Genomic DNA, 26769 nt, shown 5'->3' with positions numbered 1-26769 from the left:
AACACTCCTTCCTTCTAGGGCCCTCACCCATGGGATTCCTCCAAGTAGGACCCTGAAGAGACCAAAGTTTGCTCTCCTGAAGTCCAGGGTTGCGATCCTACTTGGTGCCCTGCTGCCTCCTCGCAGGATCCTGAACTCCACCATCTCATGGTCACTGCAGCCAAGGCAGCCCCCAACCTTCACATCTTCCACCAGTCTTTCTTTGTTTGTTAGTACGAGGTCCAGCAGCACACCTCTCCTTGTTGGCTCCTCCACCACCTGTGTCAAGAAGTTGTCACCAATGCTCTGCAGGAACCTCCAGGACTGTTTGTGCCTAGCCGTGTTGTCTTTCCAGCAGATATCGGGGTGGTTGAAGTCCCCCATGAGAACCAGGGCCTGGGATCGTGAGGCTACTTCCAGCTGTCTGTAGAAGGCCTCATCGACTTCCTCATCCTGATCAGGTGGCCTGTAGTAAACACCCACAACAGTGTCACCTCTGTTAGCCTGCCCTTTGATCCTTACCCATAAGCTCTCGACTCGCTCTTCATCCACCCCTAGGCACAGCTCAATACATTCCAGTTGCTCTCTCACATAAAGAGCAACTCCACCACCTCGCTTTCCTGGCCTGTCTTTCCTAAAAAGCACGTAGCCATCCATGACAGCACTCCAGTCATGCGAGCTATCCCACCATGTCTCTGTAATGGCAATGAGATCATTTGTAGAGGTAACTGGACCTTTAGCTTACAGATGCTGCTGTCTACTCCACAGCATGAGCCCTTGTCCATCACCCGGCAACACAAAACAGATACCTGTGTTTATTTTCATAAAATTTTCTTAGAGACTATGAAAGTCCATCAAAATTCTAGTCCTGGCTGAACAGGCAATCCCCTTCCCCAGCTGTTCTGGGAGATGCTTCTTTCAACTGTTTTGCCTGTGGTGGCTGGTAAGGTGCTTTATCATTCTCATTTATTTCATTCTCACAATATAAAGGAGTATTAGTTAAACAGAAGTTGTATGTACTAGCAAATACGTTTGCTCTGTCAATATCTGAGTGATATTGTTTTAAATACATCTGAGATCATTAAAGCTATTAAAAAATGGCCAGTAAGGACATTATGAGCTCAATTCAGTTGCCAAAACACAAAAGTCTAGTTGTATTGGAGATGTCCCAGAGTGTCCAACACATCCCCAAGCAGATGGCAGAGGTAACACAATTACTGCAGGAGACCTGTGTCTTTCTAAAGCAGCATCAAGAGCATCTTAAGTAGCACTAGATGTCTATTCCACAGGCAATTGCATCAAGTCTTTCCTTTTTTCACTCTAAAGGAACAATCAGAAACTAGCAATAGGGATTTTTCTCACTAACTTACAGATCAAAATGTTTTCAAATAATTTTCGTTTAGTTTAATATTTTGTGAAGTATAAGAGTTTTATTTTCCCTTCTTGCATTGTCCAGGATTATTATTTTTATTATCTTTGACTCTGGTTCAATGGAAACAATTAAAATAATATGTGCATTTTCATTTAAGTAACTTAATTAAGGATTTCCTACATTTTTACACTTTGTAATTAAAATCAATATACAAAGCTAGTTATTATGCCTAGAAAGCAAAGCTGTTAAACTGCTCCTTTTTAAATTTAATTTTATTGCATACTTGTAAAGTAGCTCCTCAGACTTGAGCTCTGCCACTACTGGCAATGTCAATACAACTGGCATATTTTATTTTGTTCTGCAAATTCAAGCCAAAACTTGAGCAGAGCTATGTCATGGAGCATAGATATAGGAGAACTATCCCTCTGAAGCTGTGTCACAGCAGTGAATTGAGGCAGCAGAAAGGTATAGAAAGAAGAAAGAAGATGTTGAAGTAGCATGTGACTTCAGAGAGATGGGACCAGGGTCACTGTGGGTATAGGCCCTGACTTACTGAAGGGATATCTAGGGAAAGCTATCTCTGGACATCATACTAGAATTATTTATGTAGGAAGCTGGGACTGAAGTCCCAACGTGGGTAAGGCCAAGTGCCACTGGACTTTTAACTTGGAGGAAACATGATGGAGTATATGAAACTGAGATCCTGGTTTGGGAAGTTATGAGATGTTGCTATCATTATTATGAGTTCCTGTTGCTATCTCTGCTAGCGGTGGCACCTAAGCAGGCAAGGTTTAGGTACCTTGCCCTCTTGAAAAGAAGGTATATAAAATGTATCAAAGAGTATACATCTTCCAGTCTTAACATCTGAAAGAAATTTTAATGATAAATAAAAAGGCTGTCAGACCTGAAGTCCAAAGAATTCCTTTTATCTGAGGAAGAAGCATGACAATGGCAGCAGGGCAAGTCTTCTGCACTGCTTCACCAGTGTGTTCCAACTGTGCTGAAGAGGACACCTCTAAAGAGGAAAGGGAACTATGGGTTCAGTGCTCACCCAGTTTCCCTGCCTGCCAACAAGAAAGCCACTCTGTGTCAGTTTTACCATTGGTTGTCTTGTTTTCAAGTATGTATGTTATCATACTTGTGTAAGAGCTGCAGCTCCCTCTCTCCTCTTCCACCCTGTGCCCCAGTTTTCATCTTCCAGAACACCAGCGTAACCACTTTTCTGATTCCCATCAGTTCTGCTCACTACTGGCGAAAGGATACAGCCACATACTGCTACCAATCCTCTGTGCAGTGGTTAGGAGAGCAAGCTCTTTAGCAGCCTTCCTGATAGCCAGGGCACAGGCTAGCACAGAGACCTAGCCTGGGCAGGACCTCAGGAGACCAGCTCCGAGTCACTTCACCTCTTTGTCCTTCCATTCTATTTGTTCATATACCCTCCTTTCACTGTGTCAATTTATCATCTAGCGTATCAGACGTTACTAGAAAAAAAGTTTTCCAATACTTGACAAAAAACAACATGGAAATAGAATATAATCTAGTGAGTTACACTAGATGGTATTATACAAACTGTGTCACACAACTGCAAACCACTGTATTACTATACTAACAAAGGAGTTTGCACCATATTAACAGTGTCTTAAATGATTAGTTATGAACACTTTGTTCTTACAGAACATACCTTTTTTTTTTTTTTTTTTTTTACGCTATGAGAGCTGATCACATCTTTCTCAATAATAAAAAAAAATCAAAGCAGCTTCACTTAAGCCCAGTTAAATATTTAGATCTAATATGAAACTTGCGTTTAAAGTGAAAAAAGAAAACCCAGAGGAAAGTAGGGGGGGGAAATCCCTTCTAACAAGCTTGCTTTTCAGTTTGCCTTTTTTTTTTTTTTTTTTTTTAACTGAAAACATGCATTAATGCTCATTACAATTACCAGTGGTAATAAGGCCAGAACATTCACATTTCATAAAAATATAATCAACTGCTTTTATTTCACACAACCACAGCATACCAGGCAGCGCACAGAACACACGAGGGGCAGACACAGCAAGCTGATAACTAAACACCACATGTTTTACAGAAGAAGAGATCAGAATTAAAGGGAGACAGACTTTATTAAAGTGACTAAGTTACGCTAGGGCGTGGAATGATGCAAACTACATTAATAGTTTGGAGTATTTTTTTAAAGATGCTGAAATAATGACTTGGTTGGCTAGTTTCTTACAGACATCACAGAGGAAGCAAATCCAGAACTAGAATGTTTTTACTTTTTTTAATGAGATAAATGTCTGCCCATGCCTTTGTTCATAGAATCTTTTTTCCTGTGCACTGCCACAGAAATAAATTAATCTAGCTGGATAGGATGTTTTGTGGTTTCCTACATCAAAATGTCAATAAATACTACATTGCTAACACACAGAACAGAAACAAGCCTTAAACAGACATCAATAATCAGCGGAAACCAGGCAGAGGAGGACCGCCACATCGTATCATTTGGAAGCATYATATAATTTGCATGCAAATGAGACTGTTTTTTACTTGGAAAAAAAAAACCACTATTAAAACACGTAGGATCAATATTGAGAGACCAGAGAAATTGCATTTACTATCAGGAAATGCTGATAGAATCTTTTCTTTCAATTTAAGAGCTTTTTATATAAATTCCACATGCATCAGGGTATTGTGACACTGCAGTTTTCTCAAAAACAATAAAGAATATTCATTATTGTGCTTTGTGTAAAAAATGAAAACATTGTCTTAGCAAGGATTTTGGGATACAAGGAATGCTTTAAAAGAAAAAAAAGAGTTAATTTCCCTTTCCTCTGGATGAAATTAAAACGAAACAAAAAAAGACAGACATACCAAAAACATGGGAAAATTTCACTTCCCTCTATTCTAGTTCATATTGTGTGATGGCTTTTGGCTTTAAAATTTAAGATGTATTGGCTTAAAATATCTTTACATACCAAAGATTCACTATTTAAAAATGCATATTGTTATGTAAGTAGCAATTTTCACTCTGACACACACCAGTTCAAATACAACAAGAAAACCCCCCACCATGTCAGCCCTCCCACCAAAATATCTTCCAAAGTAGAATGAACGAAACATAACAGCAACTTATCAAATCATACATATTCTATACTATAATGCTGATTTTTAATCAATCCAGAAATCTTTCACATCATTTGACTTGTGTCATCATAACAGGACTGTAATTTCACACAGTGTCACTATCTTTTTATGAAAAAGAACGGAAGAAATATCTTGTACTGTCATTTTGTCCTTTGTAGTCTGGAATGTGAGAGATTCCTTAATTGACATAGTGTCATCGCAAAAGTCTATTCTACATAATTATACTATGGAAACTGAAACCAGCTGTCAGCCATTCCATTACACTAAGTACAAACAGACATCTCAAGAAAAGTCACTGTTTCAAGTACATYAATTTAATGCCATTATTACTTTTCTTTTAAATGTTTTTTGTATTTAGTGACCTGAAATATACAAAGATTAACAGAGAAAGCTGAAGAAAGCAGCACTTTCAAAAACCTGGGGCCTCAAAGTAGTACTTAAAGATTAATTGTGATGCATATCTGTATATAATTATTACCAGTCATCTAGCAGCTTTCTGACTTCTACAATCCCTCATTGTATTAACAGTATCCCACTTACASTATTTTACATATGAACTGTGACTCATGATTTTCTACAGTCTTTCCAACAGCATATAGATGTCCTTTGTTAACTTACTCAGAATTCCTCTGGCACAGAGAAACCATCATTTGATTTCTCTCACCTGTCATAATTCTGTGTCTCTTACCACCCTTTCTTCCTTACAATCTTTTCCTCATTTCATTTTCTCTTAATGATCCTACAGTGTTTTTTTTTTCTTTTGCCTTCCTTGGTCTACCCACTTTTCCTTCTTTCTCATTTCCAGTATATTATCCCAAACATTTTTTTCTCTTAATCCTTCAATATCCCAGACTTCAGATTCACCCCTTATCCCTTGGTATATGTCTCTGTTCTCCAGTTCCTTTCCTCTCCTGTCTTTTCTTTATAACCCCCATTTCCTTTAGTTTGCTCTTAACCTAAATATTCCTCTGAAATCCTAAGACTTAACTCTTGGGTTCCACTATTTCTCCTGTACTTTTTCTGGCATTCAGTTCCCTAACAGCACTCTACACACAGCCAGGAACAATCCTTTCTCCAGAGGGCAGCCCAGTTTGGGTTTTCTTAAAAATGCTGGACACCAAAAGACTTACATACACATGCAGAGTCTGTTAGGAAATCATTGTCATGTCAGTTCAGACCAGTTAGTCTTTATTATTAAGTAATAGGGGAGAATATGATTCTTTCAAATAAGCAGAAGTCTGTAGGACTGATGTCAGGAGTCATGGCAATATTGCAAGACGATATAAAAAATGTGAGAGCTAGCAACAAAGGGTTGCAGTGACAGGAAGTGTGACTGAGTACAGATATCACAAAAGAGACTTCTCCATCCCCAATTCTTCATTATAGACTCAGACTATACAGGCTGAGTCAGTCACTTATGCCTGTGCCACATAACACAAGTTAATACACACTGATTTCTATGCCTAAACTGCACTAACAGAAGTTTTCCAAAGCAATTACTCAACCATAATGGTGCATGATAACTAAAAGCTCCAGGCCTGTCACTAAGCAGTAAAAAGGTACATTACGTAAGCAGCTCTTGCTTTTCAATGGGCAGCTTCCTCTGGCATCACAGCTCTGCTTAACAGGAGGAAAGGTGGTCAGGTAGCAAGTGTTTTGGCTGAGAGTTGCTTCTGGGAAGCTGCAGGACTTCCTACTGCTGTAGGATATTTGATTGAACCAGCACTAGAGGATGATGGGTGTTGGAGCTCCACTCTGACACATCCTCCTTGCTTTGAGATATCCATGAAAGGAGGACACAAAATCCTAAGATCACTCCTGATAATATTTCAGAAGAAAGAAGAGAAATTTTCTCCTACAACAGCTAAACACTTTTTTTTTTTTATTTCTAAAGGAAAAGATAACTAAGATGGCAACCATACATTCCAAAGTACATATTCTTTGTTTTGTAATGTGAAGGCTGCATTTAAAGTAGCAAGGTTAAACATAAATGTGCTCTTGAAAACAGCTGGAAGTCAGAATACTACTTTGTTATCTTCTGATGTTTAAAAAACAATTTAGTAATGCGTGAATAGCGAATCTGAAGTCTCGTCTCTAAGAGATACAGTGACAAGCAGTCTGTATGAACCAAGAAACGCTGACTGGGAAGACACAAACAATTAGATTGTACCTTTATAAAGTGGAGCTGTAATCCAGTTTGTATGGAAAATGAGAATGCAAGTTGTGGCCTAAACTCTACTGAGTCAGAGTGGCCTAACACAATACAGCATAAGTGACATCCTTTTTCTCAAAGAGGCTCAAGGCTCATTGAATCTGGCAATTCAATTACCCTCTCAACCCAGAAAGATCCCCTCCTCCCCTGTCCCTCTTCTACTCCTGAGCTGAGGTCTAGTGGCAGAGCAGCAAGAAACAGCTACACTGTACATGGCCTGTAAATATCTAAAAAGCCTCAGGCTTTAGAGAACAAGCATCCCTGACCTTTTATGATTGCTATAGTAGTTTTCCAACAAAACAAACTACATACAATAGAGCTCTTAAATATCTGACAGAGTAATTCATTTTCAGTACACTGTAGTCTAAATACTCTATATTAATAATGAATCATGTTTAAATAAATACCTGAATGCCATACTGCTTACTACTTAGGGAGAAAGGAGGACAAGGAAGTTAGCGAACTGGATCTCCTCAAAAGAACTAGAATTGTAACCTGCTGAAGGGTGTTTCTCAAGTGAATGAGGAAGAAAGATTTGGAAGTGAGAGAGGGACTTCAATAAGTCTAGAAAGCATCCCCAGATATCCTGGATTTATTGACCTCAAATACCTGAATCTTCTACATTTCATCTATTTATTTTGTCTAGAAGCTAACAGATGTATTCATAAACTGTTGGATTAAAAATAGAAGTCTATTTACAAGGTGAAAACAACAAAAAAGTTTTTGCATTGAAAAGTATTTTCAATGACATTTAACAAAACCTTGACAGCATGAAGCATGCGTTTATGAAATAATGATATAAAAATATTCAGCAAGCACATTGCTAAATGCTATCTGAATGATTATTTTAATAAAAGTTTAGAAAAATACTTTAAACTTGCATAACAAATGTGAAAAATTACTGGTTTCATTAAAAACTTTCAAGATGGTAGCTTTGAAATTTCAGTATGGTTTTCAAAAACATACTGTTCTTGTCTTCTATCAGCTCTAAAAGCATATGATACAGGTATCTCAAACACCTCAGCAGCAGAATGAAACAGCGGAGAGGACACTGCAGTAGGAGCTGTGATAGCTGGGTTGTCGCACAGACTCTGCTAAGGGTCATGATGTCAAACGAATCACTTAACTTTCTGTATCTCCCTCGCAATTTCCACCTTATGTCTGTATTTCTCACTTGGTAGAAAGCAAGGGGCTTCAAAGTGCAGATGTAGTATAAAACCCAGCAGTACATACACATACCTACAAAAACATCCTATTAATAACGGAAACAGGAAGAATTTATGTAATAGCTCCTAAAGAACAGGATTTGTTATGCTGTAACAGAAACATTTTCTAGCAAAGGCACCAGAAATTAATTCATCAAAAGAAAAATTCAGCCTAGCAAATTGCAGCCATCAAGTCAAGGCTGGGTTCCCTCTAAGGAGTGTTATTTCTCTGAGAAGTTGGTCAGTACATGAATTGAAGGAGGTGCGGCCATTGACAGCAAAGCTATAGATAAGGAAGATATCCTAGCCTTGTTGCCTAGCCCATGATTTCAGCTGTTTGCTAAGTATTTCTGGTTGTGGGTTTTTCCTCACTTCTGATATTTTTTTGTTTTTTTTTTAACGTCAGCATTAGAGATGTTGCAGAGAAATGCTCCCATGACTATGCAACATTAGATTTCCTCCAACAGGATAAGGAGAAAAAGCAAAGGGTAAGACTGTATGCAAACTTGCACTTGGAACTGGATGTAATGCTGATTTTAGACATACAGTTTCCTGTCTTAACATCTTGGCTAGCAGAAACTGACTACTGGATTTTTTAAAGCTGCCCACGTGTCAATGTGTCCTTCAGTCTGTGTGATTATCAAGCATCAACATGAAGTAAAAGCAGTTACCAAAACCTTTGTCTACTTTTTATAGAAACTACAGTTTCAGAATGGATACTGGAGCTATGGATAGATAGGGTGCTAAAAGTGAGGCTATTACTACATGTCAGTAATCTGAGATACTTAGGTTTTCCCCTAGGGAATGTTAAAGCTCCTGAGAGAATAGCAGTATACAGCAATTCTTTTCTAAAGCAGGATTTCCTGATAAAATAGCAACTGATCAGGTCACTTGCTCAGGGCAAAACCAGAGTCTTACCTAGCATCTGCAGCTTCCAAGATACTTTAAATGAGTTAACATCAAACAGCCCAAACACTATAGGCTGTGACCCACCTCTCTGACTGACAGGTAAAATCTGGCCCTATTAAAATCTCTAAGAATGTACCCATTGGCTTCAGTAGGACAAAGATTTCACTTCACACCTTGAAAGCAGATTCCTAATATTATTCCAGTATATCTTTGCCAAAATACAGCTCTCAAAGCTCTGCAGTCACCCCACCTTAATTTTCTCTCCCTCTGTAATGGATTCCCAGAATTCAGAATGAATCAGCTGTTAAAATGACTTACCCTTTCTGCCAGYTCATGAAAGCATCATATTTCTAAGGCTATCAGAGTCTAAAAGACCCACCAAATGTTTCATTCCAGGACACCTTTGGTGTCAATTCTGACATTTTCTTTTGCAGTCTTCAGTCCACCTTTCCTTCTTTACTCCCAGCTTTTGTGTTTCTATAATCAGGCCCTTTTCCTTTCCTTAACAACAGGTGCCACCCTATCCTATCCAAGGCAGTAGCATAAGTAACCCTTAATAAACATAGGCCATTTTGTTAAAATACTTTCATAAAATTTACTTTAGGTTTCCTAAACAAACTACAGCACAATTAAGAGATGAAGACTAGCAGTTTCATTACTGCTTTGTACCTTCTCTGTTCAGTTCTTCTGCTTCACTATGCCTGGAAGAGGTAATAAGAAGCAATATGCCACAAAGTAGTATAGTATGGTTGAAAACAGATGCCTACATTTATGAAAATAAGTGCTGCAATGACAGGATACAGATTATATAAGAAAACAGTCTTTATGCAGATGCTGGGCATAATGCCAACCACTGTAAACCACATCAACACATAGTTATGTTATAATTGATACACGTATCTTAATATCCCCTTTTATCCTAATGTTTCTCGTTAAGGTGCAGAATTTACTGGCATCTTGTCCACCCAATACATACCGTGTAATAAAAGCAATGTAGCTGTTAACTTGCACGCAGTAGTGCTGCTGTTGCCCACTTTCCTCCAGCTTTACCTGCATGGGCTCTATCAGATGCATTCTAACTTTGATGCATGTTAGAGCATAAAACGCAGACAGAAAATCTTCATATCACCCCCAATAGACTATGAGTCTGGTTGGGCTCATACAGATAAATAAATCAAACGGCAGCTAATGATTCAACAGATGGGAAAAACATTTTAAAAGGTAAGGGGCAATCAATATCCAGTGATGTTTAGACTATCCCAGACAGTGCAATTAATCTTGTCATATCAACTTTGCAGCCAACTTTATTCATATTGCTTACTGTTAGAAGTCATTTGTAAACCACAAATAAGAAGAAGGTTTTTTAAGATTTCATTGTCATTATAATATAATAACCTGTTAAGAGAGGAAAAGGTACAGCAGCTCCAAAAACATGGGTTCAATTTATTCCCGTAATATTTTATTATTAGTCTAAGTGACAGACCACATTTGCACGAACCAGAGCCTTCTAAAATAAACCATAACAATGAGAAAACATTCCTTGACATGAGCACCTTCAGGCCAAATTTCATCCCAAAGCAAATTTAAACTATAATCACTTGCTAAGAAAATAACAACCCTTTAATGGAAAAAAAGTTTTGTAAGTATATTACCTCAGTCATGTAGTAACAAAGTGAAATAATGACATTGTAGTGTTCAGTATTTTTCAATACCATTAGATTTTAAAAACCACCAAAAGCAAAAGCTTTATGGAAAAAGGGACACAAAAAATAGATTTGCAATATATACCCTCTGTACTAGCATGGAGCAGCATAACGTACTACCATGAAACAGCAATAATTAAAAATCAGATGAATCTGTTTAATTTTAAAACACCTGTTACAAACACTATTTTATAAGACTTTACAAAGATAAACCTTGTACTGCAATTATACAATGAGAAATGCAAACAAATGCTGTTCTCTACCTCCATGTACTATTGCAAGCCTGATTTTACCTTGTTTGCAATACTTGTGATAAATGACTTGATGTCCAGATTAGTTGGGCAACTCTTCTGACACGGGGCATCTGCACACTTTAAGCATCTACAGGAATAAAAGAAAATGTGTCAAGGAGACATGGAGTACAAATGCTGCCAATAGTATATGGTTTCTCAAGTGCGCATGACAGAAGATAAGCCACAAATGAATAATACAGAGCTTTTCCATAAAATGTCTAGTTAAAATCTCGAAGTGCTGCATGACCATTATTGAATTAAGTTCAACACTAATTGGCTTGGTTGACATCACTTTATAAAGGAAGAAAACAACGTACAGTCAGAACTGTGGACTACCCACACGTAAGTATTAAGAAACAGTGTCTAATTACATAAAGACAACTTTTTTCCCCTACATTCCAAGATCGCTAAACTTCTGACCATTTCATTTTCACATTTGAAAATCACCACTGCTATGAATCTGAATCCTTTAAGTTCTGGAAGTGTCACTGAGCATTAAGTTTTGGATGTTGGACAATCAGACATACAAAATTCAACAATATTTCCACAGAGTAAGAAATTAGTCTGTACTGTACGTGCAAAAGAATGCGAATAGCTGGTAAATTCTGGAGTCTTTCCTATGCATTTCCTGTAATGTGCCTATGACCTTTTAAAACAGTTCAGTACACCTATGCATAAACCCTACTGAAATATGTAATACCCCCTTCTTATCCCTAATGACATATTTTATTGTATAGTAATAACACACAGATTTTAAGGAACAAAGATTTATTATCTGTTCCTGCATTAGTCATCCATGTGAGCRTAGTGGTCTAGTTATTTGTGCAAGTCCCATTTGGGACTAAGCCCTAAAGGTTAGAATATGTAATTTACAACAAACAAACAAGGTAAAAAACAGCTGAAGAATTAAAATTATTCACTATTAAACACAAAGGCATTGGCATGCATTTTTGGTTTTACATATCAGTGATTATCACACAAATGCCACAATGCTCACTATCTCAGAATTCACGAAATTATTCTAGTTGCTCTTTCAATATAATTTTACCAATGTACAGAATTTATGCAAATTATAGTTTTAACAATTTTCAGATATGGAAAATGAAATAATATTTTAATGTATTATCTGAGCACCACTATTTATGCAAGTCTAACAAGTCCACCCTAATTATTGTTACCTAGTACTAGTAAATACTACTATGGATCTGACTGGGACAGAATATTTTCAAACACAGAAGAGTGATCAACCTGGCCGCAAGAGGCCTACGGACAAAACACACAAAGAAATGAAGAGTACATTAAAAGGAACAAACACACCTGAAAATAGCTGCAGTGAAGAACAGGTCTAACTTTGTCAGTCACATGACTTGTTTTTGTATTTTTTTTTTTTTAATTAAGTGTAGAATAAGAGAGAAGGTAAAAGCAGTTTAGTAAAAGATTAATTAGCTTTCATCCTCCTATTCATTATCATCTAGCTGGGTACTGCAGACACTGTGGCACCAGCAATATTGCAGCTGAATTTGAAGGCACATTTGGTAGCGGCTGTTTGGATTTCCTCACAGAGCTATTCATGGGGAAAGTGTCCCAGAGGAAATATTTAAAGGAAAACAGTTCTCATAGGCACCAAAGGCTGGGAAATCTGACAGAGCCAAATCCAGGTTCAATACCATGGTAGGTTACTAGCTCAACTAGCCAGATGTCGGAGAGCTCTGGCAGATAAGCACTAACAGGTTTAGCTGTGGCAGTTAAAAATACTGCTGCCCAGCACTATTCACTGAGACATATGTCATAGGTATCTTAACAAGCGAACACAGGGCAAGGGGGACCTCAAAGGGCTGATGTGGCCAGAGCACTGAGTCAAGAGGATGCCCTTAGCGTTCTAAGCAGATTGAAAGACAGCAAAGTTTTAGTATGAGAGGCCAGAAAAAAGGATATACATTAGACAAGGTATGACGCTGTGTCAGGGCTTAGATGATTGTTTTGGCTGTGTAGCAGTGAGGAAATAACAGAAAAGAAAAATCACATTTAAAAAAGACAACAATCCTATTATGACTTTTTCCTTCCCACTTACCTGAATGTGGTTTCTTTTAAAATGCAATAGTTCTGTATCCAAGACTGAAAGAATTGCATTTAACATAAAATACCTTTCTACAGATTAGATATACAACAATCTCATCTCAAAACTGACTAGAAAGGCATCTAACAGGATAAGCAGCGTACAGGTTATCAGTTGTGGGTATTAAGCATCTTCACCAAATTATTTCTCTTTTGATTTTTGAGCTGGTTCACAAATAACAGCTGTTGAAAATGTTGGCGTTTAATGAGTGAGGACAACACAAACTTGAATGGGAGCTTTTGGGGAGGAGGGAAAGGTGCCATGAATATGCCAGTCCAGACTTTCTCTTATAATAATACCATCTTCCGATTCTCTGAGCGCTCTGCAAACTAAAGTGCATCAGGCTGCCATTAATCCCACTTATCACCCTGACAGCTCAGTAATTACACTCCCACTATAGCTATGTACTGTAAGGTACTGTAGTCCTAATAAAACATCAAGCACTGTGCAGAATGCATGCTGGTGAGGTGTTTTATTAAACTTGGGGGGTTGATTATCAAGTGACATTAGTGTTGACCTACTTTTCTATGTGACAATAAATTATCCTTTGACCATACCATAATAGATATTACAGAGTGCATTTACTGTACCAGGGAGCAAAGGTATTGCATTTTGGTGAGCTGGGCAAAAAGAATAAATAAAAAAGTAGAACTGTCCACCAGAAAGTTATTACGGAAATTACTGCAAGTCACTGATCCTCTGAAAAATCACACACAAAATCCTGAGCTTAAGCAAATATGCCTGCAATTACTATGAGCTTCAATGACACATGCATGTCCCCATATGAAGAAAAATTAATTACACTTCTTTATCTGTCCTTTTTCTGTAATTGACCTCTTTCATTTTTCCAGGCTATTCCATTACTATGTGTTTAGTTCAAAATGTAAGGTAAACAACAAACCAGTAATTTAGGTTAAATCTAATTCACCTGTTAACTCCCATTAAATTTAAACAAAAAGCTACATGCTCACTACTAAAAAGTACAAAATGAAACAACCATGTTTTAAGTGGTCATACTATTCTTGGATACATTCTTGTAAAAATGCAGAGCATTAGACACAGTCAGACCTACACTGATTATTGAGACTAGTTATCTCAGAATCTACTTCAGTTAAAACAAAGATAAAAAAGCTTTCACTTATCAGAGCCCTATTATCATTTGTACCCCTATTTGTTAATGGAACAGCACTACCTTTAGAAATATATAAGCCATGCTGGGTCTTAGAAAATAGTGTATTCACCTCAGATGCAATTCATTTCCACACAAGAGGCAACACCATAGTCTTTGTACCATTCAACACCAATTTGGAGAACTCAAAGACAAGGAATGAAATTTTCCATTTTGGAAGCACTTCGCTGTTGGTTCAGCTCAGTGATATTGTAAAATGGTAAGTTAAATATAAAACTTCTACAAACTCTGTGTAAGTATAGCATATTTATATAAATATTTAYGCAAATATTACCATTTGGCATAGCTTTATAGACATGCCTGTGACTATAAAATGACAGAAATTCACATTTTCCACACATCTAAACTCAAACGTTACATGTCTTACTGAACAGTGCTAAATTATACATACGATCCCCAGTGAACTTACTTTTAATTTTTAAATATTGTAATAATGAAGCTATTTAATGCTTAAGGTGAACATGCTTGTGAATCTCTTTCAGCCACTAAGTTAGGCATGCAAAGGAGGTACTTATGCAGTACCCAACCTTATCAGCTCTCAGGCTTGTACCTGTCAATTTTCTCTGTACAAAATAAGCACCTAAAATTGTGTATGAACATGCACAAACACAAAATCATTCAAGCTCTCTCTAATAACATAGGTATTAAAGTATAAACCCCAAACCAAAACAGAGCAGTAGATTATTAATAATAATAAAATAAAAAGGCATTTCAAGAACAGCGATCTTTTTTTCAAGGCAATAAATAAGAAAAAGGGAATAGAAAAATAAGTAGCAAATTTCTGGAACAAATACTATCCTTTGGGAAAAAGGATGCAAGAGAACCATGAAGTATAGTTAGGCATAAAAAAAGTTGAGATGTAAATGAGGAAAAAAGTAACAGAAAAAAGTAACAAATTTCTGGAACAAAAGATATAAGAAACCAGTTGTGTATTATTGTGCACAGAGGAAAAAGAGAAGGTAGCTACAGCCAAGACTAATTTCCAGTAAATAATTTTCATTGTCTAATTGTTGAAATATTTCTAAGTATTAATGTAAAAATATTTGACCAACAGATAGCCTCATTTCTGGGACCAGATTAGCTCTTAACAAATCCTTGCTTCTAAACAAAGAAGGGCAATTCAGCTATTTCATTACCTAAAATTGCAGTGAACAATTGTCTGTCTAACTGGCAATAACACTATCTGAAGTGCAATTACTTGTATGCTGAAAGACCAGGGGTGACACAGATAATCTGAGGTAATATTCCACAATGGATTGTTGCTGATAACCTAGCAAATTTTCATATATCACAAAACAAGCCAAATAAACTTTATCTTGGTTACTGTTGGCAGAGGTTTAGAAGCAGATTAAATCCTAATCCATTTATGTGGGTTTCTGCAGAACATAAAATAATTTTTAAAAGGGCTTCTAGCTCTACTATTTGTAGAACTTCCTAAAACTTTATCCAGAAATAGCCCACATAACACAAAATAGGAGAGTCTTAAACAGGTCACGTAACCATGTTCCAGTGTATATTGGCCAAAACTTGGGTCAATTATTTTTAAGAGAATGGTAGAGTGACACCATCCAACAACCTGGAAACCAGTTCACACTAGAGACTGATCATAACAATTTTCATGTCAAGATTCTTCTTGGTTCCAAGTCTCTTGTACGACTCTCTAAACCCTGAGCCATGCATGGTAAACAGCAGAAGAAAAAAGCCAAGAGTAAGGGAGAAATAGATCTATCATTTCAGTTTTGTAAATAGCTCCCAAGTTGAACACGAGGGACCTCCATTCCCATTGTCTGGGGTGACAGGAGGGAAGACAACTGCTTAAGTTTTTCTCTTGAGGTTCAATCCTTTAACTATTCATGGATAATTCTGTAGGTATACAGTTCCTTTTTCCCCATTTGCTCTTACTGTACCTAAACAGGGTCATGGACAACCCTGAATAGAGATTTGGACACACACACACTCATGTAAAAAGAGCCATCAGGAGAAAGATCCCTCACTGCAACAGAAAAGAATTGATGGGAACCTACTGCTACACCTGCAAAAAAGACCTGCTGCTGCCGTTATTTACGATGGAAGACTACTCTTTGGGTCTGTGCTCAAACAAGGATGCTTGAACAGCAGAGAGTGAAGATTAGTTCAAAGAAATGGGGAATGGCTGAGCTGGTGTCAGACAACAGGCCTTCAAAACTTGCAGAATCCGTATGTCAATGACATAGTAACTTCTGTGCCTTAACTCCTATTTATTTTGAGATATTACCGAGAGAATATATACAAAGCTGCACTACCCAGAACCTTGTTAGATTTCACGACTAACAACATTAATCATGAAAAAAATAAGTTTTGCTAGTGAGAAAAATGGTGGTGGACAAATGATGATTGGCATCATTCATTCTTTGGATTAGGACTGCAATTTACCTTTGTTTGTAGATGTCCTCCAGAACCTTGCTTCTAGCAGAGCTGTCTTCCCTTCTGCTTTGTCATAACTGAACTTCCAGTCACTCTAAGGCCCTTAACTACAGATCATACATTGTGTTTGTGAAACACCCAAGTTTGTTTGTTTGATTTTGTTCTCTGAGTCTGTATCACATACCAGGAGCAAGTTTCCAAGGCCTGTTTATTTTTAGAAGCATGGAGTCTTCTGACATTATCACCCAGTACAAGGTACATAAAAAATAATGGAGTCAGGCAAGTGAAAAATCAGGAGATAAGCGTGGGAAAAGAGAAAAGATGTATAGTTTCTCACATGAAGAGAGGCAGCAGAGATTCTTTGGACCATTGGGAAAGTGAAATCCCTCAAAGACCACTAGAAGCCTGGAAGCAGCAGCCAACCTGTGTACCATGGAGGATAAAGATAAAAACCAACACCAATCCCTCCCACCCCCCAAAAACCAAGCCCTTTTGTCTTTCTTTTCTTTGCATTTCATGGGGGGGAGGGAGGATGACCAAAATTGAGAAAAAGATTAGAAAGCAACGGGGAGATTTTGTTGCCAGGTTTAAAGTCCAAAACACAGTAACAGCTGATATAATGGTTTGATGAGTACCAAAGACAAATAACACTTAGGGAAATACCTGTTTTTATTCAAAATCAAGAAGCAGAAAAAGAATTGATACATATAATGCAGGTTGGAGAACTCTGGAACACTGAAGGCAAAATAATCTTTAGTTAGAGCCAAATATGAATACATAATTTTGGTCTGTAGGAGAAACAGATATAATCCCCAAGAAATTCCTCTGAACACAAAGAGTATTTGAACCTGTACAAAAGGCAGTGAACATGGACTAGCCAGGAAAGCAGTTATCGTGGTCCTGAATATGTAATCCTGGGAAGAGAAATGCCCAGACTATAGTCAATACAATGGAACCATAAGAAATAAAAACCCTTTTACTTTCCAAATCTTCAATTAACTGAAGAAAAAAAAAAACACACACAATAATGCATGCAGTGACTAGGTACACAATCACTTCTACTGAAGAGGATGATGCCTCTGGCACAGCCGTGCAAGTTTTAGAAACTTTCACTGGTGGCACACACCGCAGAGAATGTCTGCAAAACTTTCAACTGCCATATTTCTCATTATGCTATTAGATCAATGACTGATTCTATCCCAGCTGGATAGTGGAACCAGGTGCAAAATAATACCAGCAACAGTGATAAACAGAACAATGAGAGAGAGAAATGCAACCAACTCATGTTGTTGTATGAGAAAACTCATTGGAAGCCAGTGGACAAATACTGACTGTTGATAAGGAACCTGCAAAACAAGCGACTTTTTTTTTTTTTTAAACAGTTGTTGACATGCAAGACAACAATTTTCTGCCGAGCAGCAGAGCTGTGCCAGACAGGAATTTCATTGCAGTATAACACCATCCTCCACATAGCAGAGGCCAAAACAATCACCATTAGCCACATATGGTGTTCTAGGAAAATACACAGAGATTTATTCCAAAATGGTGGGTGGCTAGATGCAAAGCATAACCTTAAAACATACCCCTGCATGGCCCACGAGACTGCTGCAACTCAGAGTTGTGCATTAGTGCCAGTGGAGACAATGAATGGGAGCAGCGGTCTAGTGGCAGGGCAAAACACTCAGATAATCTGAGGGTCAATGTCATCTGAAACCATTTAACAGAGCACTAAAAAGAAGTAATTTTTTAATTATTGCTCATAATGGCTTTGACATCACCAACAGTGATGTCAAGAATTCTCTGGTGTGTTTTGCCAAGTAAGCCAATCAGCAGACAACAGCCTAGGCCTCACTTGGAAAATATATCTAGGTTTGTGGCTAGGGGTCAGACCTAGGTGTCTTAGAGTCCCAAAACTGCAGTCCTGCAGAATGAACTAGAGGACTTGGAAGCATCAAACTGTAGTTGAGGCCAAGGAAGAAGTAATACAGAATCAAGACATCATATAATGGCTTCTGAGCAAGTGCCAAGAATGGAATATCAAGCTATGTAAAAACAAGTTGACTCCGAGGAAAACAGATTCCCTACAGACCCTGAGAAACTATAAGAAATGACAAGATGGAGGATAAGTATGGTGACTGACAGGCACTGAAAGAGTAAAGAAAATTGCTAATAAGACATTGTCCTAAAGAACTATAAGCAGTTACAAGTACAATGATGCAACAAGACATGGGTTAGAAATGGCACTGTGCTGAAGCAACCACCCTGGGTACTTTCCTGTGGACAAACCCAGAGGGGAGTATGTTCAGATAGAAAAGCTGCTGGCTGTGCTCTCTGGAGTGGAACAGTCGTCTCTGGACAGAAGATGAACATACTGTCTGATCATAAGCCATTAAAGCATCCTGAAAAGCACTGCCATGTGGACTTCAGTAACTACAAAGCACATTATTGAGATACCAAAGCCATAATGTAAAGCACTGCCCAGGAGAGCCAGATGATAATTCCTGAAACAGAATTCAGTTTTAAACCCTTAAGTATATGGAATGTGAACCAGACCTGAACCAGAAAATATTTCTGGTTCTAGGTTCACTATAATAGCTAAGCTGAAAACTGTTGTCGCCCAGTGAGGATCTGCAAGTATTTGCTGAGTGTTACCAATACCATTAGTGAGCTTGCCATATAGTCATTACATGTTTCTTTCTCACCTGTGCACTGTGTAATTACTGACAGAGATTTACTGGGAGAGATTATTTTCGCTACCTCATCATCCTTAAAGGTTACTCTCCTATGGCTATGCCAATATACTTGTAACTGCTTATAGTTCTTTAGGACAGTGTCTTATTAGCAGTTTGGCTATGCCAATGACACCGACTGCATTCCAAGTATAGCATAAGATTGCAACTCCTTTCCAGCTCCTTAAAACCTGCATGCCAGTTTAGGGTAGCTGGAGAGAAGCTGCAGTGATGTATTGGAAAAGCAGAGGGATTAGGAATGCAAGCAGAAGAGCAAGAGATGAGGCTAAGGCTTCTCTCTGTACTACCACCCATCTTCCAACATAAAAATTTAAGTATTTCCCTTTAAAATATTTTCCAACCAGTCAGAGAAGAAAGCAATATCTTTCTAAACCAGAAATGAACTGAATTTTTTTGAATTTGATTGAAAATCTGTTCTTATCCCCTTGTTGGAGACTGATACCCTGATCAGGATGTACATTCCACAGAACAATGTAGCTGATATGGTGGAAGAGGAGAGAGAGTCTATAAGCACATAAGTAACACAGAAAATTCAGATGGAAGGTGGATGACCATCCTGATCAGTGGATGAACATCCAGAGGTGGATGGCCTCTTGAGGTCATCTGTTCCAATTTGCTCCTCTCAAAGCCAGGCCAATCTCAAAGTTAGATCAGGTTGCTTAGAGTCATATCTGGTCAAGTTTTGAATATCTCTAGATATTCAAATATCTCTAAGATTCCACAACCTCTATGGGCAACCTGCTCCTGTGTCTGACCACCCTCCTTTATGAAAATTTTCTTCCAAATATCTAATCAGCATTTCTGGTGTTGCAACATGTCTGTTGCCTCTTGTCATTTCCTTATGTTCTTTCATTATGTTTTCTTCATATTTCCAGGCAATTTATACAGGATGGAATAATACTAGAAGTAATATAATGGAGAGTCAGATTGCATGAAGCAAGTCCAGTATGAACTTCCCTTTTCATAAGAGGTTAAAGATGACTTATCTAAGTGTATATTGTTTTCTTTCTCCTCCCCCAAAAGAGGCCACAATCATAATCCCAGACAATTTAAGAATGACACCAGGACACTGATACATAATTCACACCTGACCATAAAAGCTTGACTGGGATACTAGACAGGCACAAATACCCAATGGAGATCATACATGGAATAGCAAGCATATGCAGAAATAATAATTAGCAGCACAAGACTCCACAATCTCCTAATATCCAGAGAGACCAAGGTCAGAACAGACCTGATAACTTTTAATGACAAGAGTTACAACACGTTCAGAGTAGTTCATTGCTCCAGTTTTTGGAAGATAGCCTGGCCAAAGAATGTCCAAGCAAGAACTGTAACACTGTGTGATACATGAAACTCAGGAAGTGACCACAAAAAACCATACATGAGAATTTAAAGAATTTCACACAAAATTGTAATGTGATCACAAATCACCTTCTCTTAAGTGCATGCAGAACAAGGGAAAGAGAGCCAAAAACCTGACAGCAAAAGCAAAGCAGAGAGGAAGGGGATCCCATTCTGGCAGTGCTGAGTTACAGCAAATGCCCTTCTCAAGGACTAAAGAGTAGCTCACAGAGACTGATGTCTTGGAGAAACAAGAATGTTTTCTATAACTTCTGTAAAACAGTGAGAGCGCACCAGGTAAGTATGCAGATTCCATTACAGGAGTGCTAAGATATGCAGACAGCCCACTGCAATAACACTGTCAGTACCTACCACATTTTAGCCAAGGTAAGCTGGTGTCGGTCTAACCATTAAAAGCAAACACAACATGTCAACAGACAATATAAGTTGAAGTGAGGCACCAAACACATCAGCTAGCAAAAAGCTTATCAAAGAAACCATGGCAAACATGAAGTATCAGAAGATACCTAACATTCTTAGAAGGTGTCAAGGCCAGAATCAGAAGCACAGGAAAAAGACACATCTCATCTGAAGCTGGAAAATCAGAAGAAGAAAATACGCCACAAAAGGATCAAAAAGCAGTCAAAGACAGACAAACAGCAGCAAGAAAGAAAAGCTCTCCTCAGCAGCAATTATTAAAAAAAAGTGGGAGATTTGCAGATCAGCATCTTGGAAAGACCGTGAGGCCTAACTGACCAAGACAGATTGGTAGCGAATGCAAGCCTTTTACTTGGGCCATTTACTAGCTACCTTTAGGCACAGAAAGACAGAACTTACCTTCATGAAGAAAACAACAAAACAATATAAGGAAAAACATATAAACATGTATGAAACTCAGAGGAAGGTAAGAGATCACAGAAGGTAATGGGAAGCTTAGTTTGTATGTATATGACTATTGACAGTTGCAATCTTGTAACTCATCCTTTCAATAAAAGGAGTAAGTCATTTTAAGAATAGTAAGCATGTAGTGCCTGCAATACTCAGAAAATAACATGAAACAGGACTTTAAGAAAAACATTCAGTATCACGTAAGTTGGCAATACTATTTCATATCTAAAGAAATAAGGAAAAAGACTCCCACATCACTGTCGCCTTTGGCCACCTGAGGATCCTCTGAGACTTCTGCAGACCTACAGGAAATGGAAGGGCTTTTCTATCTGTGAACTAAGATGACCAGAGGAAACAAATTTTAAATAGAGGCACTCTGCAGAATCGGAGACAGACATGACATTCCTGCTGGCTGCTACAGGAGATGTAAGGGAGGTGCTTTTGATTGAAAGGAAGAACTGCTCAGAGTTGAAAGTTAGTCTTCAGACACAAAGCCCTCCTACTCTAGCGCAGAATAATGGTACTTACAGACAAGGTTATTTTCGGACACCTAAAAGGTACTGAATCATATGAAGATAGATGCCAAATCATTCCATTCATCAATGACTCATCTTTCCTCTTTCTTCTTTGGCTCTCTACATGACCATAATTCTCTTTTCACCACTTTATTTCTACTTCCGAATTGCCCTTGAGTGCAGGAACTCTCCCCTCTCCTTTGCATCTGCCTGGCTATCTTCCTGCTTACTGTAGGTTTTTTTTTTTCCTGCACCCTCTTTTATTCACCTCTCCACTTCTGTCTTACAACTTTTTATCATTCTTCAGTGCTATTCCATTTTAATGAATAATACTGATACCATAAAAAGTATGACCCAACACCTGCCAGCAGGTACTTATGTCAGTAGTGTATGAGAGTGTTGAACCAGTTGCTTTGCAGTCCACCTTCTGATTTCCTGCTATCCACAGGTCAGTCCTCCAGAAGCTCCATTTCTGGTAGGGTCTTGCACTAAAACTGTCCCTGCCCAGTAACCTTTCTTCTGCACACTCAGGACCGTGCACTCTCAGTTTGTGATCAAACAGGTGGAAACAGTGGCTACTAGAAGAAAAGCAGATTGCTGGGATTTCCTCTTAAATCCTTGCTCACTGGTGAGGGTGTAGCCAGGCAGAGATCTGCAGGCAGTTCAGAGGTAGCACTCTGAGCACCCTGCCATGGGGAGAAGCCTGCTCTGAGTCACTCTGCCATGGGTAATTACAATCTGCTTGCTCTCAAATTCCTCACGTCATTTTATTGGGACACAGAATTTTTCACTTACCATATTGCAGTATAGCCTCAAAGACTACTGCCTTTCACCCACTTCATTTTATATAGCTTGTATATCATTACTTTAATTGTATTTCCCCAATTTGCAACGTTTCAGAATAAAACTGCTACATAAATTAATTAAAAACAGAAAAGCAGTGTAGCTTACAGCATATTGTAGCTGAAAGCATGTACATGAGTGCATGCCAAATCAGAAAAGCTGCAGTATCCTTTCGATGTATCAGAAATTAAACCAATTGCTTTTTGTATATAATGCAAGTCATTCTAACCATGTTATTCTTTCTCGCAAACTGCATTTGTGAACAAGCAAGCCAAATGAATGGTTTACATTTCTATTAGTAGCTATGTTATATGCAGCCCAAACACAAATCAATAATATTACTTAATACATTTATTTTAACATCACCAGTACTGGAATCCATATTGAATACCTTTCACTAACTCTCTCCCTCTGTCACAGGCAACAGTCTCAGCTTGGGTAATTACTTAATTTAATTTATTGCCAATTAACATAAACTTTAATTACTGATTCGAGCATTGTGAAACAAAGACAACACAACCAATTAAACAGCTGCTTAGAAAACACCTTTCCTCCCCTTCCTCCAAGCTCAACTTCAGCCCAGCGCCTCTCCCACTTTCCCCTCTCCACTGCGCTGCTTTTCACCACACACGACACTCACTCCCTACCAGGTCCTTCGGAGGGGTGAAGGGGGGCAGGGGGACACAGGAGGTTACAGTCACCAGTAAAGGTTTCTGTCTGCCGATTCGCGCTTCTTACGTGGGTCCCTGCAGGCCCTCAGGGGCGTCCCTGCTGCGGCGCGGGTCCCCCGCGGGCCCTCAGCCTCCTCCGGCACGGGGCATCTCATGCCACGAGCGCGCCTCCAGCCACGTCCCCAGCAACGTCCCTTCTACCCGCCTCCTCCGTTTCGGGTCTCCAAGCAAGCACGTCCCTTCACGTTTCTCCTCTCGCCTCCCCTCCTGCGTCCCCCCAGCAGCTACGGCCCTTTCTCAAAAACGCCCACGCAGCAGCGCCCTGTGCTCCCCCGAGCAGCCGCCGTTCCCGCGCGGTGGGCGTTGTGACCCGTTTTGGAGGTGGCTGGAACCGGCCATGACCGGTGCGGGGCCGGAACCAGCCGTGACCAGCGCCAGGCGGTTCTGGGCCAGACTGGCCGTGACTGGTGTGGGGCCGGAACCAGCCATGACCAGCGCCAGGCGGTTCTGGGCCGGACCGGCTGTGACCAGCACCGGGCAGCTCTCAGCCTCGTCCCCCACAGATCCCCCCTAGGGTCCCCACCACCGCTGCTTAGGCCCGTTCACCCTCACACACAGACTGCCTCTTCTTCTGCAGTTTTAAGAGGGTGATTTATTGACCTCATTTTTAAATCTATGCTTTTGTTTTTTAATAATCTATTTGTTATACATTGCTCTACAACTCTGACTTTATAAACAAAATTATGATAATGTCTCACAAATTGCTACCTTGGTGCTCRGTGGAGGAACGCAACAGGCTCAGCCGCACTGGGACAGGATGCCCGGCAGGCGCCAAAGCCCGTCCGCCGCTCCCCGAGGCGGGCGCGAAACGGGACGCRACGCCCGGCAGGCGCCAAAGCCCGTCCGCCGCTCCCCRAGGCGGGCGCGAAACGGGACGCGACGCCCAGCAGGCGCCAAAGCCCGTCCGCCGCTCCCCGAGGCGGGCGCGAAACTGGACGCGACACCTGGCGGGTGCCAAAACCCACCTGCTGCTCCCTGAGGAGAGTGCGAAACGGGACGCATGGAACGCGTGGCTCCGACCAGCGCACGCAGCCCCACGCGGGCCAAGCCCGTCCACCAGCGTCCCTCTGCGGCCGCTCCTCCCGCGCAGCCTCTCCAGCCCTCAGGCAGCCGGCCTCCGCCTCTTCATTCGCACGTTTTCTCTCAAATGTTGCATCAATTCTAATTTTTCACTTTACTGGTGTCACACTAGGTTTAGACGGGGTAAAGCAGTCAGTCCTGAAGCAGACGCTTAGTCCTAGGCAGCACAGAGGGAACAGCTACGAGCCCCAGCAAGAGCAGCATGTTTTCCTTCAGCAGGAATCCCAGGCTGGTTTTTCAGCCCCAGCTCCCCGGTCGGGTGCTGCCTGTCCCACAAACCCTCACGGGACGTTCCCGGGCGCTTGGAGGCACCCCAGGCTCTCCTCCCCTCAGCAGCTATTCCTGGCTCTTTGCATGGCGGCATCTCCTCCTGAACTTTGGCAGCTCCCACCAACAAAAGGCTAGATACTGTTTCCAGTTCGCTTTAACAATTCAATATATTAATTTGGCCACTGGCATTAAAAAGGAGACTTGGGCTTGGGCAGTTGTTTTTTTTCCGTTTGGTTAGGTGTTACTTGTTTTGTGATTTTTTTTTTTTTTTAAATAAACTTATGTTTTTATACCTCTTTCTAACCATTTTCTAAATGGTCTATGGATCCATCAGCTGTCTTTGCTTGCTGCAAACACTTTCAGCTAGGCTTAAGAAGTTTAAAATAGTCCTATGACAGCTATGTATAACTTCAGTTTACATAACATCACACAATACTCTGAATGTTACCAGATATGTTTAAACTGAACAGTCAACATGTAGTTCTTGAATTTCTGTTTTCATATGTCACATTAGCATTAGAATTACACTTAGGTACTGCAGATCTTATGCCTGTTCTTTGGTCTGATGGCTCCCAACAAGTGCTTGGTTAAGAGGTTACTATTGCTTTCTGAAAAAAGATTTTTAAGCTCCTTCTGGCAGGTGTTAGTACATAACTGGCCTAAAGATTGCTGCTTTGTACACAGAAAGAAAGGGTATTAGGGAGCTGAGGCTTCAAATATTAAGTTACTTAAAATTAATCTAAGAGGGAATGAAACTGAACTTAATGTACAAAAATACAGGATACATTTTCAGAAGAATAACCTACTTATCTTGAGTTTAATTTATAGCTTTATTTTTATACTCACACTATTGGTCAAACGCATCCTCAAACGTGAGTGTTTAGGCAATAGCAGGTACTGCATCTATTAAAGTCTGTAGCTGAAGCTTTGAGGGCCAACACTCCCTAAGTAGGAGGTCAATGCCATAATCTCGATGGATATGCATCTCCCATATATCACACTTACAAAAAAAACCAAAACTGCACCATCTGAGTAAAAGATATATTGGGTAGACTATTTCCTCCCATTCACTTCAGAACTGAAAGAACTCTATTTCAAATAAAAGAATTTTAAACATTATATATTCATCACAGCAATATTCATTCTAAGCATTTTTCCCATTTTTCCTATTTCATTTTAAGCATTATGACATTGCTACTTTTTCAAAGGCATTAATCAGTATTCTATATTTATCAAACTGTCCTAGAAAAACTCAGTACCATTGAAAGACATTCTACTGTCAATAACATTTCTATTTAAAACTTAAGATTACAAAAACAAAAAAAATCAAAAATGGTTAAAAGTTAATTTGTAACTTCTCTCAAACATGACTACATTTAGACACCACATATTAATTAATATTGCCTCAACATCCTATAGACACAATATAGTTTGTTGCTCATTATGCCAAACTTGATTTTATAACCTATTTTTCCACTAGCGTAAAACAGGCACAACAAACACGTGTCATCAAGACTTTGATACTATTTAGCTAGAACTCAGACTGCACTCTTACAAGTCCTTGAAAGCAGCACTTCATCTGCCAAACCAACCACTCGTGGTTCAACCACACCTAGCCTTATGGAGTTCTTTAAACTGGTACATTTATGTTCACCACAATAGTGGTCCCTTTCACAAAGGAGACAGCTGTTACATGATGTTCAATATCCTTTTAATCCTCTATAGACCTTAGACAGAATGGGTTGACAGAACTGACAGTTTTTATTATAGCTTGCCCTGTACACAATAATCTTCTTTCACCTGGACTATTCTCCCAGAAGTGTTAC

General features: G+C 39.3%; 1 protein-coding gene across 5 annotated transcripts in view; it reads right to left on the bottom strand.

Moving 5' to 3' along the window:
• DPYD (dihydropyrimidine dehydrogenase) overlaps positions 1-26769 on the bottom strand; it is a 375517-nt gene that overhangs the window by 263261 nt on the left and 85487 nt on the right. For all 5 annotated transcript variants that reach the window (XM_026057686.1, XM_026057684.1, XM_026057685.1 and 2 more), the window contains one exon: positions 10812-10899. In XM_026057686.1, coding sequence (XP_025913471.1) covers positions 10812-10899 — 88 coding nt within the window. The remainder of the gene's footprint in view (positions 1-10811; positions 10900-26769) is intronic.

The sequence above is a fragment of the Apteryx rowi genome, unplaced genomic scaffold (assembly GCF_003343035.1).
Source record: "Apteryx rowi isolate R43461 unplaced genomic scaffold, aptRow1 scaffold_14, whole genome shotgun sequence".
NCBI classification, from domain to species: domain Eukaryota; kingdom Metazoa; phylum Chordata; class Aves; order Apterygiformes; family Apterygidae; genus Apteryx; species Apteryx rowi.
The sequence above is the reverse complement of the archived record's forward strand: the minus strand, read 5'-3'. Positions and strand labels throughout refer to the sequence as shown.